General features: G+C 34.6%; 2 protein-coding genes across 3 annotated transcripts; one reads left to right on the forward strand and one right to left on the reverse strand.

The window, feature by feature from the left end:
- Positions 1–7,263: 7,263 nt before the first annotated feature.
- Positions 7,264–9,325, forward strand: LOC120194408 (tubulin alpha-4 chain-like). Of its 2 annotated transcripts, none has more exons than XM_039196719.1 (4): positions 7,264–7,474; positions 7,731–8,336; positions 8,427–9,093; positions 9,198–9,325. In XM_039196719.1, the coding sequence occupies exons 1-3, from the start codon at positions 7,382–7,384 to the stop codon at positions 9,078–9,080; spliced, it is 1,353 nt and encodes a 450-aa protein (XP_039052650.1). In that variant the 5' UTR covers positions 7,264–7,381; the 3' UTR covers positions 9,081–9,093; positions 9,198–9,325. The 2 variants fall into 2 exon arrangements, with proteins under 2 accessions (XP_039052650.1, XP_039052649.1); XM_039196718.1 differs by having other exon boundaries at positions 8,427–9,125; positions 9,223–9,280.
- A 380-nt stretch (positions 9,326–9,705) lies between these two features.
- LOC120194409 (xylulose kinase 2-like) lies at positions 9,706–14,758 on the reverse strand. Its single transcript, XM_039196720.1, has 11 exons — positions 14,600–14,758; positions 13,569–14,223; positions 13,348–13,436; positions 12,882–12,946; positions 11,974–12,029; positions 11,171–11,291; positions 11,021–11,095; positions 10,882–10,935; positions 10,492–10,586; positions 10,234–10,405; positions 9,706–10,063 (listed from the first exon to the last, which is right to left on the reverse strand). Exons 1-11 carry the CDS (start codon positions 14,656–14,658, stop codon positions 9,834–9,836), a joined length of 1,671 nt encoding a protein of 556 aa, XP_039052651.1. The 5' UTR covers positions 14,659–14,758; the 3' UTR covers positions 9,706–9,833.
- Between the last annotated feature and the right edge of the window lie 1,993 nt (positions 14,759–16,751).

A 16,751-nucleotide genomic window follows, 5' to 3' on the forward strand; every position in this document is an offset into this window, starting at 1 on the left:
ATAATTAGTGATTAGTGATAAAAAATATAAAGTAGATTAATTGAATGAAAAAACTTTTGTAATTGCGTGGTAAAAACATAAACCTATCCAGAGTTGATGACCTATAATTTAGTTTATACTAGAAAATCACACTTTTCAAAAACAAAATTCATCAATCTGATAAAAGAAAGGGGGGGGGGGCTTTAATTTTTAAACTATTTCACGAAAAGGAAAATATTACATAAGAAAGAGAGGGAAAGAAATTGAGAGACGAAAATGGTGAGCCTTAGGAGAGGTCGATGATGAAGTTGAAAATGGATTTTCACCGGCCTTTTCTTTAAATGCTTGATACTAAAATAAGTAACTTAATTATATCGTTTTTTTTACGAACAAGTATTTCAATTATTTTTCGATTTATTGAAGTATTGACGCTAAAAACATTATTAATTTAGGTATCTCGATCGTAATGATCATTATATTACACGTATCATGATGTTAAAATTTTAATATTCCTTTAAAAATAAAAATATTATTAAAAAATAATTTTTTTTCTTCCAATTTACAGTTTCTTCCCCCGCGTCCCACCCCTTTGCCATGACCAAATGGGCAAAGTCCAAATGATCGATTAAAAAGACAACCAAACGGTTGGTTTTTAAAGTGGGCTAAACAGTCAATTATCTCGATCAAATGAATTTAATATTGATTATTTGAGTTTTTAGAGATCAAGGATTTGAAAATTTTAGATTCTGGGATGATATTAAGAGTTGTAACTGATTAGTGTGTGGCCGGCGATGTATGAGTGATTAGTCTAGCAAATGGGTAGACGAAAATGACCGACAGTTAAAGTAAATGAAATTAGAATAAGAAATTTTGAGAGTTTATTTTTTTTTGGTATTTTAGTGAAAATAGGGTTTTTTTTTTCTAAAATAAAATGTTTTTAAATAAAATTTTAAATTTATCAGACACATGTCACTTAACATGTCTTTTTAACGACTGTTAAAATAGATGTACCTAAAGTTAAGCACGTTGATAAGTTAAAAAATAATTTAAACACCTACTCGTGAAAATCGACATATTTTGAATACTTTTAAGGGGTGTTTGGTTCAAGGATTGTGGGATTCTCACTGAGAATCCCACATTCCTAAGTTTAGTTGGCCGGGAATCTCATTTCCGGTAATGTTTTATTACCAATAGTAGATTTTTTGGGGTATATTACCGGAAATATCATTACCTCCCTTTCCTTAGGTATTGTAACATTACCGGCGTTTTGGACTAAAATGCTCTTAAATTTTTTTTTCAAAAAATATCATTCTTCTGTCATTGAATAATAAAATTTCTACGAAGGTTAAATTACAAATTTATCCTTAAATTATTTTAGATTTACAAAAAAAAGTTTATAATTAAAATTTTATATGAAGTTCAGGGGTTAAAATTTTGTTTACCCTTTCATTAAACTTTTTTTTATATTTTTAATTTTATAAAAAAAAAATATTATGAATTTAATTTTTTAAAGAAAATATATAAATATTTTACAATTTGTAATATTATATAAATATATAATAAGGATAATTTGGTCAAATATACATTACAATAATCTTTTATTCTTTTAACCAAACACGGTAATCTTACATTCTTACTAAACTAACCAAACACAAAATACAATATTTTTAATAATTCTATTTTTTGATAATTTTTTATTCCTACTGATAATATTACATTATGTGTACCAAACACACCTTTAGTATTAAGCGCTTTAAACACTACTATGTTTTCTTACTTTTTTTTTTTTTTTTTACTTCTTTGAAATTCCCGTTTTAGACAAACTTCTCTCTATCTTCCTCTCCTTTCACGTTTCTCTCTTAAAAGGGAAAAAAACTTGAGAATAAATTAGCTCTCTGTTATTTTTATTAGTATTGAGAACTTAAACCCAGCAGCAATACCTTAAAACCTGTTACTGTAATGGCTGTTGATGGTTTTAATGACCAAAGGACCCTTGGTCTTCAAGAGTTACCTTCTCTCTACGGTCTACATCATTGTAAATCGAAGGTCATTTTCGTGCATTCACAGGATAGAGAGGACTATGTAGCTCTGTTTCTCCTTGTGTAAAGCAACTACCTTCCCTTATTGCTAGCAAAAAGGCAAACAGGATGGAGCCAGGCAAAATATAAATATTTTCACTTATAGTTTCTTTCTTGCTGAAAAGTAAAATCTCACCCCCTTATCCTTTCAGTTTATATTTTTCTGGATGTTTTTCTCTTTCTTTTTCCTTCTGATGAGATTTTAAATGTGGAGGAGGAGCTTACAGTTCATCATCAATCACGAGGCATCCATAATCATACGTCGGAATGCTCTGAGGAAGAAGAAGGTGGGATTGTGAAGCATTTTCCTCTATGTTATGCTTTGTTCGATGTTTTCAGTGACCCTGACGATGGTTATGATGTGTGTTTTCCCCCGATTTTCCAAAAATCGACTTTGATTCTATAAATATAGAGAAATAATTGCTCTATTTCTGGTTTTGCCCACAGCTTACTCCTTTTTTTATGTAATTTGCATTTTATAACACTTGCTTGGTAGATAAAGTAAATTAGGAAATGTAGGTGATTCTGATGTTGGTATTTGAAATGCAAAGCCACCTGAGAATGGAAAGGTTCTATTTTTTGCCTTTATTGGCATTTGGAAAAATTGTTTCTTTCTTTAGTTTCATTGCTGCATTTGGCCTCAAGTGGTCCATGAAAACCAATCGCAGAAGAGTATTGAATAAGAATCATTTCATTTGTTTGTTCCATGCATGTAAGAACCCTGTGCATTCTTTTAACCATTTCTCTTGGACTTTGATATTTATACTATCGGTATGTCTTCATGACTTGTTCCTTTTTAGCTAATAGGTGGGCTTTTAATTTACCAATGCCGAGGCTTAGGATTCTGATACGGTTTGATGCCTTGATTTTACATTGATGCATTATTGGGATTTGGAATTTGAGTGCCTTGAGGTTCTACTTTGCAAGAATAATCTTTTAAGCGATATCGATGGTGATTTGTAAGTAAACTTCTGTTTTGCATGTTAACATCTTAAGCAAACATTGCTGAGATAAAGCATGGATTCGTTAATTTTGGCGAGTGGCATGAGTGAATTTAATCAATATTCTCAATTTATGTGTGTTTTCAAATTTGTCTATGCTTGTGATATTGCCCCAAACAATATGGATTTACCTCTGTATGCGGTCTTTTACCTTCAAAATGTGCAACTTACTCTCTGCATGTGTACGAACCTTTGACAGTTGGATATGAAAAACAATTTACATAGGTTCTAGGAAATCCTCCAAAAAAGTCTTAACACATTTTGATAACTAAATACTTTCCCTCTTATTCATAGTCTGGTTTTGTTTACTATAGGCTGGGGAAATCTTGTATAAACCTTGTGGAACAGTGCTCGATTAGAGTAATTTTTCTCTGACTGCTGGTAGATTAAACCATGGATTAGGTCATATGAAATGCTTTGTGGTCCTATGTAATTATCAACCGAGTATATGTTAGTCTTCGTCCTGACTGTCATCAATATCTCCTATTTGCTGCCTACTCGGTATTCCTTGATTCTTGTTGAAGTATGACATACCGGTAAATGTTATCTAATAATTCATTTACCTTTCGATATCTTTTCATGCAACCCACTTGTGAGGTAACGAGTGTGCCAAACATGTTATCTTTCACTTTGAGAAGTAATTTGTTCCAATAGTTTACTGCTTAAAGGCTTCTTCTTTTTTTTGTATCCTGCCTCGTACAAATAGTCTATAGCTTTCTATTCATTGTTTAGATTGCTTTATCTAGGTTTGAATTTCTTCTGTTGTTGTTCCTTTTGCAGCCTTAAGTTGCATGATAGTTTAGGGCTCTCATTTCTGTGGTATAAGTATCTTTCTACTGGTTGCATATGTTCACAATATGATGACATAATGCTATTAAGAGTCAGTGATTACCTACTCAGAAATCCAATTTCTGAATGAAAAAAAAGAAGATAAATAGTCTAATTCTACTTCGTTTCTTTGCCTTTTCCTCAGTTGAATATGGTTGACATCGTTTCCCACTGCATGTATCTGTAATCCTTTTATGTAATTTTCTAATGCCTTCTATCATGCATCGATTCTGTCTTGACGTGTTTCGAATCTTTCCCATTGTCCTGAAGCTCAGTTTTGTTTGCTTATTCAAATGCATAGATTTCTTCCACTAGTGATGATACGAAATCAGCATTTATTTAGGATATGTTGCCTGTGTTTGCCGGATCAAGATGCTTAGCTTTTGGCCGGTTAGATAATGTTTTCATATGTAGGGCATACATGGTCTTTAAAGAAATCAAGCAAAACTTTTGAAGAAACGACGTCGTCAGCTATTTCATGTTTGTTTATTTACATGAAGTTTGCTTGGCATGCATATTTATCTTAAGTGACCAAATAGAAATAGTCAGACTCAGATCTCTGTTCATGACGTTTATGAAAATTCAGATTATGATTCCAGCAATTGGAGTTAGCCCCAAACAAAACAGATAATTTAAATGATAGTCAGGGTAGCTGAGTACTACGGGCCACAGACATATGGTGTAATATCTCTGTTTTCTTTTTAATGCATTTGTAATAATTTTCATGACTCCTACTTTATATACGTTTCTATTATTAGAATTTAAGAAGGTTTAGAACTAGGGTAGCAGAGTAGTGTTGCCTCAGTTTAGGTTTTAACCCATTTGACTTTATTCCTTCTCATAGCTTGTTATCGTTAACTATTGTGTATCCTTCCCTTCAGGTTTCCTCTTTTTAAATTTAGTCGGGTCTTACGTTTCTGTCTATATGCAGAGATTTTTACGCAGGGATTACTCCCCACTACATACTCGCATATGAAGACTGCATGTGAAGAATGTTCAACTATGTATTTATTTATTTATTTATTTATATATGCATTGCATTTTTTCTCTATTTTTAATTTTCTGACTGCCGGAGATATTCCACGGAAGCTGCTCTCAATCTTGGTGTTGGGGGCAGCCTACTACCCTACCTCCCCCTTGTCCCATTGCATATGAGAATATGGTTCTATTGTTGTTGTTGTTGTTGTTGCAGTTCAGGGCCTTCAATGGTAGGTTGTTCGAATGCGAGTGTTGAGATGCATCTCTAGAAATTTTAAATTTTCATTTAGATTAAATATATTTTTATACTTTTTTATTGATGATTTTGCATCTTTTAAAATTTTATAAATTTTAATATAATTTTTTTAAATTTGTACATAAAATCTTATCTGTCTTTGGTTTGAACCCTGATTGTTGGTGTAACACAATAAAGAGAAACATCAAATTGCGTATATTGTTGCACAAGTGTATCAGTTTCCAACTCAATTACAAGATGTCAAGATGCATAATTGGAGTTTTATAGTAACTGTTTTGTATATTGATAATCCGGTACTTTAAATTCATGAATAACTTTAATTTAATCTTTTTGAAAATATCTTTAATTTTGATATATGAAAAAGAAATATGGGAAATCTTAATTCTTTTAGCATTATAATTAAATTAAAACATTTTACTATTGGCGTGTCACATAATATGGGAACTGATGATCAATTCGACTTGAAATCGGATACGAGGTGAAAAGTCACGGGTCCATTCTATCAGATTGGGGCCCCAACTGATAGAAATGTGAAATCCACTTCTTTAGATAGCTCACCTACTTAATCGGCCCCGTTTTTATTATAATTAAACAAAAAGTTTATACGTATTTCTTGATACAACAGAAAGTTTATATTTTAAAATTTAAATAATCTCTTTGTAAATAATATAATTTATATTTAATGTTTTAAAATAATATTATTTGAATCACTACTAACATATGTAGACCAGTATTTGAACAACTAAATTTATAATTTTCTTTTGTCTACAAAATAAACCACTATGATTTTTGACATATAAGGTAGCGTTTGGTTCGCTGGAATGTTTATGAGGGAATTGAAATATGTGAAAGAATTGGAATCTGTCAGAAATTGGAATCAAATTCCATATTCTGTTTGGTTGGAAGGAAATTGAATTGGAATCCAATTCCATATTCTGTTTGGTTAGCAGACATGTCAGATGAATTTGATTTTAGTAATGTAAAATGATAGGATTGCCCTTCTTTTTTTTGCTTAATTTTAGTTTGTTTTATAAATCACATGTAGTAATATATTATAAAAATTTTAAAAAAATTAAATTTTAATTTTATTAATGATCATCCAACTTAGTTGGTAGAGCACAAGGTTCTTAACCTTGAGGTCGTGCGATCGAGTCCTACGGAGGGTATTTTATAATTTGGAGGTCTCCCACAGAAGCTGCTCTCAACCTGGCGTTGGGGGCAACCTACTATCTTACCTCCCCCTTACCTCATTACATATGTGAATAAAGGTCAGTTAATTTTTATGCTAATAAACATCACAAGTTAAAATCATCCCAATTAGGGATGTCCATGGGTCAAGTTGGGTCGGGTTTTTGGTCCATCAGACTCGACCCGATAACAAGGGAACCTCCATCCGAGACCCGACCCGACCAAAATAAATTTTCATCCGACCCGACCCGAATATATGAATTAGAAACCCGATCCGAAATAATAAAAAATTATTTTTATTTAATAAAAACAGCGACTTAATTGAAAATATACATATATATATAGTGGTATTATTGTAATTATTCCTAAATATATAAGGTAAAATTATATATTTTTTGGGTCTGGTCGGGTATTTTTCACCCTAAACCCGAACCCGACCCGAATATCACACTTAAAAAAAACCAACGTGACCCGACCAAAATAAAGCTTCACCCGACCCGATCCAAATATATGAATTAGAAATCCGACCCGATCCGAAATAATAAAAAAATATTATTGGTCAATATATGAATAAGTTACCAAAAGATTGATGAGGGTATTATGATCATATTTCAATTCCCTCCAGCAAGGGAATTGAATTACATCCATTCTTGGATGTAATTCAATTTCCCTCATTTGATGAAAAGTTGAAGTCATGAAAAATTCCAAATCACTTGAAAAACTTAAACCAAACATGGGAAAGTGAAAAATCATCGGAAAATTAAATTAAATATCAGGTAGTTAGAGAAAAGGCAGGCAGGCCGGTACTGGCTTAAAAAATAACGACAAAACCTCTCCTCGCTGGCATAGTTAACCGCGGTTAATTAATCTGGTTGGTTTAACCACAAATTGCTTATATTCCCCCCCCCCTCAAACCAATTTTCTGCCCTATATAAACCCCTGCGAGTTTAAACAACTCCATAGGTTTCATATTGCTGAAGGCGTCTTGATACACGCCCCAACCCCTTTTTATCGTCTTCTTGGAGCAAATTCTCAATTTCCTTTTGTTATTTGAATATTTAACAAGAAGAAAAATGAGAGAGTGCATCTCAGTTCACATCGGTCAGGCCGGTATTCAGGTCGGAAATGCCTGCTGGGAACTCTACTGTCTCGAACATGGAATTCTGGTATTTTTCTTCTATTTGTTTATTTCATTTCCCCGTTAGTTTTTTTCTTCTAATTTTTGTAATTATTTCGACATTGTGATCTCATTCGAGTATATTGAAGTTATTAATTACATTTATGTTGTTGTAAATTTAATCGGATTCGTTAGAAACAGATAGCACTGGATCGATTGAAATGTTAGCTGAACGATTTCCACTCTGTTAGATAATCTAAGGTTTAGAATGTGGTGTTGATCGTTATAGAATTTTGAATTTTCAGCCTGATGGTCAAATGCCAAGCGATAAGACTGTTGGTGGAGGAGACGATGCTTTCAACACCTTTTTCAGTGAAACTGGTTCCGGGAAGCACGTCCCTCGTGCTATATTTGTGGATCTGGAGCCTACTGTTATAGACGAAGTGAGGACTGGAACGTACCGCCAGCTCTTCCACCCTGAGCAACTCATCAGTGGCAAAGAAGATGCCGCCAACAATTTTGCTCGTGGCCATTATACGATTGGCAAAGAGATTGTCGATCTCTGCTTAGATCGTATCCGAAAGCTTGCTGATAACTGCACTGGTCTCCAAGGCTTCTTGGTTTTCAATGCTGTTGGTGGTGGTACTGGTTCTGGGCTTGGATCTCTTCTCTTGGAGCGCCTCTCTGTTGACTACGGAAAGAAGTCGAAGCTTGGTTTCACTGTCTATCCTTCACCTCAGGTTTCTACATCTGTTGTAGAGCCTTACAACAGTGTGCTGTCCACTCATTCACTCCTCGAGCACACTGATGTCGCCGTGCTTCTTGATAATGAAGCAATATATGACATCTGCAGGCGTTCTTTGGACATTGAACGACCCACTTATACCAATCTCAACCGTCTTGTCTCCCAGGTAATCATAAGAATGCTTAACCAGTCTTTATGTTATGAAATGTAATGATTGTTGTTCATTAACCGTGTTGTTTTTGCATGTATGATTTAGGTTATCTCATCTCTCACAGCCTCATTGAGGTTTGATGGAGCCCTGAATGTGGATGTGACTGAGTTCCAGACTAACCTTGTCCCCTATCCAAGGATCCATTTTATGCTTTCCTCCTATGCTCCTGTTATTTCTGCTGAGAAGGCTTACCATGAGCAGCTATCGGTGGCTGAGATCACCAACACTGCTTTCGAACCCTCTTCCATGATGGCCAAATGCGATCCACGCCACGGAAAGTACATGGCTTGCTGCCTCATGTACCGAGGTGATGTAGTGCCCAAAGACGTGAATGCAGCTGTGGCCACCATCAAGACCAAACGCACCATCCAATTTGTTGATTGGTGCCCTACTGGATTCAAGTGCGGTATCAACTACCAGCCACCAACTGTTGTACCAGGCGGGGACCTCGCCAAGGTGCAGAGAGCCGTGTGCATGATCTCCAATTCAACTAGCGTTGCTGAAGTGTTTTCCCGCATTGATCACAAATTTGATCTCATGTATGCCAAGCGTGCCTTTGTGCACTGGTATGTTGGTGAGGGCATGGAGGAAGGAGAGTTCTCGGAGGCTCGTGAAGATCTCGCTGCACTTGAGAAAGATTATGAAGAGGTCGGTGCAGAGTCTGGTGAAGGAGATGAAGGGGACGAGGAGGAGTATTGAGGGAACGAGTACCTTTAACCTTTTGCTACTATGATGTATTTTCTTGATTATGAAGAGGATGGTGTTGAGTCTGGTGAAGGAGATGAGGGTATTAAGGGAAGGCGTATGTTTTGTCCATTTGCTACTGTCATGTATTTTCCTCGTTGCTTTTGGATTGCAGGTCTCCAGAGCTGAATTGCATGAGTGACGCATCAGGTTTTGTTTTTTCAGCGAATAAAGTTACCACCCGTGATTTACCTACTAAAAGAATATGCCTAATCTCCATCTGCATTTCACAAACTCCATTTTGGATTAAACTGCGGAATATATATTCGCTTACTTCAAACTACAGTTGCCACATTAGTTATCGACTCATCTATGCTAGAATTAGAGTCCTCAAGTGCAGCGCAAGGGAAGATAACACTTTGCCAGAACCGAGTGGATCAACTTTAATTGTTGGATATTATTAAATAATAATTTTAAAAAATTAGAAAATGTTCAAATAAAGATAAATTCATAGTTTATTTTTAAAAACCATAGAATTCTTTAAAATCACAATAAACTGCTTAACTTTCTCTCTTTTAAGAACATGAGTTACACCTTCATTTTTGAAGAACAGAACAGGAAACGCCGATATCAAAAAATTGAAAATAAATGAACCCTGACAATAAAATTAAATAACAATCACGAAATGTAACACAATTATCGGCTGTTGAGAAAGATGTCACTGAGCGTTTCCTCGTACCACAACCACAATTAGAAGTTAATTGAGTCCTAGCAACGTCCCAACTTTTGGACAAGCTTATTCTCTAATTCCATTCTCTTCTTCATCAATAAAGCGTACCTGGAAACCAGTTCCTGGTCTCCAGCAGCCATTGAGAGCTTGCAGCTCAGAGATGTCTTGTCCAAATCCTTGTACATCTGTGAGATTGGCACAAAACTCCCCTTTTTGTTGCACACCCAACCATGAGCAGCCCTCAATGCAGCTCCCAGAGATGCCGAATCTGTCAACGTAACAGCAAAGTATGGGGTGATCAAAGTAATTCAGACTTCAGAGTTAACCGTTGAATGAAAAGAATCACTTTGTTTGACTTAAAGAAGGTATGAACTAGATTTAAGTTTATTGTAAACAGGGCAGATTACAATACCATACTGCAAATTAGCAATAGCATACCTGGCCTTTTAACAGTATATATATCAGAGCCAAAAATTGATGCAATTGAGCTGAGAATGCTTTTATTTGCTGATGCTCCACCAGTAGCGATGATTCGATTTGGAGAAGGCATTCCGAATCTTTCCGCATGAGCACGCATTGAGAGAAATTGGCCCTCGATCAAGGCACGGACCTGTGATAAAACCCATTGCTTTTCAGGAACAGCGATAGAAGAAACTCATTAGTGTAACACGCCTAATTATTTCTTGAGTAATTTACCTCGGAACGAGGATCAAATTCTTGGATTTCTTGTACATTCAAGCCATCCAGAGTTTCACCGTTGAAATTTTGAAGAACGTACCGGTGGAAGCCAGCTGAATTTTCACACATACACACAAAAAGGAAAACTTTTAGCTGATTATTAGGCCTAGGAAATACACACACTAGAGATCACATAAATATGCATCATTCCAGATTGCATGTATACCGAAAGAACAATATACCAACATATGACATCATAAAAGTTTCTCATCTCATCCTTATGGATTCCATTATTTAATGACGTTCAAGTATATTAGCAAACGAATTAGCTGTGAAACTAAACAATCCATTTGAGAAATAATCTCATACTGAAACCTAAGACCTGCATGAAAAAATCTTGAAACCCACCAGGAAGAGGAGGAAGAATCTCATGATCCTTGTAATAGAAGCCTATCTTCCCACCTGTTGCAGAAATTAGAATGAGAGATAAAGAACAAATAACTTTTCATACAAAGTAAAATTTCCCTAAAAGATCTAATTTACTGACCATTCAGTGGAGGAGTATGCTCCAGAAATTTGTTAAAAACATCCCAAGATTTCTCAGCATAGTTATTGCGTACATCTAAATACACGTACACTTTGTTAGATAACTACACAAGAAGCCAAATGTGAAACAAATAGGAGGGGTTTCTGATACCTTCACGTGTCAAAGACCCATTTTTGTAGACCAACATAACCATATAGCCTTCGTTATCAACAGGATTTGGGAAAACATGCCCTTCTAAACTAGGTTGAGGATCCTTAGTGATTCCAAAGACCTGCAGCAAGAATGAGCAGAGTCAAGTTGGAATACAGCTGTTGGGACACCACTTAAGACTAACATCCATACTCCGTATGCTAAACAAAGAAAACTTGGAAGGCTAACTTGAAAGCCTTGGTAAATGAACCTAATGACAAAGGCTGAAAAATATTACCAAAGAAAAAAATATAATATCAGGAGATAACTAGTTCCACTACAAATGTTGATCCAATTTGAATTTCCCAAATATGTTCTTGGTGATTAAAGATGGAGCTTGTAGTGCACCAAGTTCAATTTGTTGAATGAAAAATCAGAGAAGTACATATAGAGCAGAAGAATTGATAATTTCCAAAAATAAAAACCCATCTCATGATAAAAAAGGACATTATAGAAAGTCAGAGAATTACAGAAAACAAAGAAGCAAAAGAAACATGGAGCAAAATATGATTACCAGTAATGCATGCAATCAGAACCATGAAAAGAAACTCTTTCAACGAAAGCACACATTCCACATTAGTTGTATGGTCAAAGAAGAAAGAAAGTAAAATCTTCAAGGGAGTCACAGACATGACCTTCAAGTACACCTTATAAATTAAAGATTCAAGCAGGAATCTATGTTGGCAAGACATGGATGGGACTTCCAGAATCAGAGTAAGCATAGGGATAGTATTGATCAAATAAAGAGAATAAATAGCGCTTACAGTGTCACTGGTACCCAAACTGATTGCTAGATCCCCAGGAGTGTTTAGAGTTAAACCTGCAAGCCCAACTTTTTTTTAATTGATGAAAACTGAAGATAAAAAGAATTATAATCTATGTATGATTCTGCAAAAAAAGTAAGCCGTAAAGGCTTTGTTTTGTATTCTCTGGAGAAATAAGGAAATGATTATATTGGCAACTAAATTGCTGTGGAGATTTTAAAGATTTGATAATTTCCAAAAATAAAAACCCATCTCACGATAAAATAGGGACTAGCTTAAATTGACAATAAAACTCGGCAACCAAAAAGGAAGACGACATTATTGTCTTCCACAAAATATTGATTGACAAATATTTGAATATTTGTACCTCAAGGGACTAACATAAATTGACAACAAAACTCGGCAACCAAAGAGAGAGACGACACTATTATCTTCCACAAAATATTGATTGTGTTTAAGACTAAAGAGCAGTTCAAGTTCATAAAGTATATCAAGAAAAAGTTGAACCTATTTAAGGTAGGCTTTATAGTCCACACATCATAAACCAATGAATCTTTTAATGTTATGTATTGTATAGCATCGAGTAAGATAAATTCAGGAGCATTTGTAAAATGAAGAAAAAGATAAGGATAGGGAAGTTTTAGCATTTACCACTTCTGCGTCTCTTCTGGGTTTTCTAAAGTGAATTCACTTAAACCTACATTTGCACTGTCTTCACCACCATGTAGTAGACTAAATATTTGGACACAATAGTGCTCCTTAAACTAAATTTAGACTTTAAGTGCAAATCAAGAGGAGACTAATATAAACCTACATTACGGATCGATTAAAGAACCCAAATAATTGAGTAGCAGAGATAGCACTCACGTAAAGAATTCAGTTTAAAATAGATCTAGGGGGTTAGGAACCTGCTAAACTGTTTGGATTGTCTCCCGACCACTGAACCACTGAGCAATTCTTATTGAACTTGTACCTGAAAAGACATTAATGAGTTTCAATCAGTCTCTATACCATAAATTAGAGCGATGTGACAACATATATCCGTGGATATACACATGCGGAAGTATGAACACATGAAAAGGGTAATTTTAATTATTATAAATGCATGCTGAGGGGAGTATATTCCACCATTCACTATAAAAGTTCATATAAACAACCATTGCCTACCAAGTACCAACATTGACATAGTGGAGCAAATTCTTTACCAGTATACATACATAAGCACCAGCAATTTGAAGGTCACGCATATTATAACCCATATTCAGAGTTGTTAATTACTATAGAGAACGCAAATATTATTAGTTCAATATAAAATTCCAAAGAAATGCCGGTAATCATCGAAGGTGAACTATTAGGAAGCAATATGCCACTAACCTCTCCACAAAATAGGAGGCTATAGAACCAGCTACAGCATGTGCAGGTGCTAGCTTTCCAAGCTTTTCCTCCAAACCTGGAGCTGTAGCCTGTAATAAAATTGAAAGTTCAACAATGTCATTAAGTAACATAAAAAATGACAATCTGAACATAAGAAAAATCCATCAACAAGATTCAGAGATTGAAAAATAAACCACAAAAAGTTAGAAAGCAAAACAAACCTCTAGTGCAACTTTAGACCAAGCCCTTTGCTTTATATCCATCAAATTCATCCCTGCACCATCAGTTGTATCAATACAAGCATAAGCCCCTATGAAGAGACAAGCCATGAAAGAGCTAACAAGAGAGATCCGCTCAGTGTTCTTATAAGCTTCTTGTTGCGTCTCAAATATCTTTCGAATTTGTGGTCCTGTATATCTCTCATAAGCACGTGAACCCGTAATTTTTGATAACTCCAATGCACCTCCAACAGCTTTCTCTATTTCTCTACACTGAGCTGTGGTGCTGCAGTCCATCCATATTGGTGATTCCTTGATAGTAAAAGCATTTCCAAGCTGCTCAACTAATGGTTTTTTGGGATCCAAAGATGATAATAATGTAGAACTACCATTCTTCCAATAAACACTGCCATGTTGCTGGCCACTACCAGAAACGGCAGCAATCTTCCCAAAGTCCAAATTGGAATTAGATAGTCTTTGAAGAATGAGATCCAAAGCCTCCACCCACATTATGGTGGGTGAAACAATTCTGCCATTAACATTAGGGTCTCTGTAAACTCCATCCTTGGTCTTGAAATGAGGCAAATCAGAGTCAAAGTGGATTAGCTCCGAAGCAACAATAACAAGATTAGAGTCCAAAACAGTTGCCTTCAACGACCTTTAAACGAAAGGGGGGAAATCAAACGTAAGCTTAACTCCATTATAATTTTTCAACTAGCAGAATTCTAAAGAACAACAAAACATCAATCGGACCCAATTGGATAAGTATTAAACACAGATCATAACAGCTTCTACAAGTCAATTTCTTTACAGCATAAGAATAAATACGCAATTTGGCTACATGGGTTCTTCCAGTTTCCGATTTATTATCTAAGTCCTGATCATAAAGGCCTCGAATTTTAAAACTTTAAATAAGTTAGAATTTTTTTTAACAGTAAAGAACAAAACATGGACAAATGGGTAGTTTTAGATTTTGCTTAATGACATCGGAATTTGGATCACGGAACTAAAGGGAGATAAGAGAGAGAGCTTACTGAGTAGAGCTATCAAATCCAAGGAACAAAGCATCATTAGGAAGAGATATATCCCCCATCTTTTTGTAAAGAAAGCTGTGATCGTCAATTGAAATCAAGCGAAACCAGGCAATGCTAGGCGTTTTGGTTAAACAGAGAAGGTAATTAAATCTGGCTAAAGAATTTCCATATGATGGGCAAAGTAGATAAGGATACGAAATATATTAACGTTGGATGATGAAACATTCCACCTAACAAAATAATACTACTTATATCAGAACTCTAGTTTATTGAAAATAAATAAATAAATAAAAGCTTAAATGTGTGTCTATAGATATATCTAAAAAATAATTTTAAAAAACTTTTTATCTCGAAGTAATTATTCCCTCTTTTGGAAGTTCTTTAAGAAATATCAATAATCATTTTAAGGAATAAAAAACTATATTGTTTCAATGTAATTAATTTCAATTTATTTATATTTTAAATAATAATTAAATTAAATTTTATTAACAATTAAAAATATTAAGTAATTAAATTTATTTAAATAATAATTTTATGATTTTGGTATAAAGGAAAATAGGAGTAGAAGAAAAGATGAAAGAAATTTTAGAATTTCATTGAATTTTCATCACACCAATACATTATCTCAATTTTAATTTATTCTAATACAATATACTAAACCATTGCAATGCCAGTTGGATAACTAACTCCAGTCACATTTGTATGTTTAAAGTCCACTTCTTTAGCGTCATCATATTGATTTTCCTTCATTTCCCTTTTGTCTGAATCAATTTTCCCTATTTCACTCTCAATCCCTAAATCCTCAATTCCTTCACTCCCCGATTTCTACAATTCAAGCCATAACTCTGCCTTACCAGCCATAACATTACCCTTCCCTTCACCGGATCCTTATCCCCACAGATCAAAACCAGAGAATTAGGACCTCAAAACAGAATAATCTTCCCACGTAGCGCTCTCCGGTTCCAAATTTGACCATTGAATGAGGAGTTAGGTCACGACTTTGTTTTGTCGTTTGACGATGCGCTTGTTCAACACCACCGTCTGATAAACCTGAAGTTGACCATCGGCTCTAATGTTACATAAGATGCTATAACAACCACACAAGTATACGTATCGTTCAAGTAATAAAGTGGAAGCTATAAAAGCTTCGAATGTCGAACCCACAGAGAGCAAAACATGTTACAATATAGTTGTGTGAAAGATTTCAAATGATGTAAGGTTGAATTATGGAAATAGAAATAAACAACAAAGTATTAAAAATCAAAATGATAAGTGTCAGGTAGTGCTATAGCATTCGGGTGAGCAACATAATAAAGATTCAATAGATGAGGGTGGTATTTGGTCGTTCCCACTATCGATATGCTTAAAACAGTGCATTCATATATCTAGCAATGATTAACAATATTCAATTAACAAGAATCAATCTTCATTAATTCAATTTAATCAAATAGTTAACAATGTTGGGCAATTGTCAGCATACATCTCTATACATTAAACTTTGCTTTTCACAAACACCAATGTTACACAAAGATAGCATGATAAAAATCTACAACTTTTATTTCTAAAAATTATAGAAATCACATACATAGAGATGAAATTATTTCTAAAATCTTCCCATAAGCGCGCACATAAAAATAATTTTTAAACATAAAACATAACAAGAGACATTTAATCAAACACCTTATGATCAAAACCAAATAACTTCTAGAATAACATAATTATTCTACTAAATAATCGTCACTTTCCTATCTTAGAAAAGGGGCGAAAACATAGTAGAACTCCACTTGATCGTCGCTGTTACACAGCAGTGCTCCCCGACTACTGCTACATTTTTTGACAAATTGTTTAGGCGGCCATGGTAAGAGAAAAAATATGAGGCGACTAGGGTTTTTGATGATCAAAAAAGTGTGTAGAAAAAGTTATATTTATAGCCCATCAAGCTTAAACTCTCCACCAATAGAAGAGTTCTACTTTTTCTGAAGATTCATTCTTAAATTCAAATTCCAGTATTTGATCCCGCACCAGTCGTTGACATCTATTAATTCCTAAAATTACTCCAGTTGCTTGGTGAATCCGGAAGGCTGCAACATCATCTCGGTAATACATTCCAGCAACATCGACTACAGCGTTAACAATGTCATAGCAAAAATAT

Source organism: Hibiscus syriacus, unplaced genomic scaffold (assembly GCF_006381635.1).
Source record: "Hibiscus syriacus cultivar Baekdansim isolate YM2019G1 unplaced genomic scaffold, ASM638163v2 tig00116997_pilon, whole genome shotgun sequence".
Lineage (NCBI taxonomy): Eukaryota > Viridiplantae > Streptophyta > Magnoliopsida > Malvales > Malvaceae > Hibiscus > Hibiscus syriacus.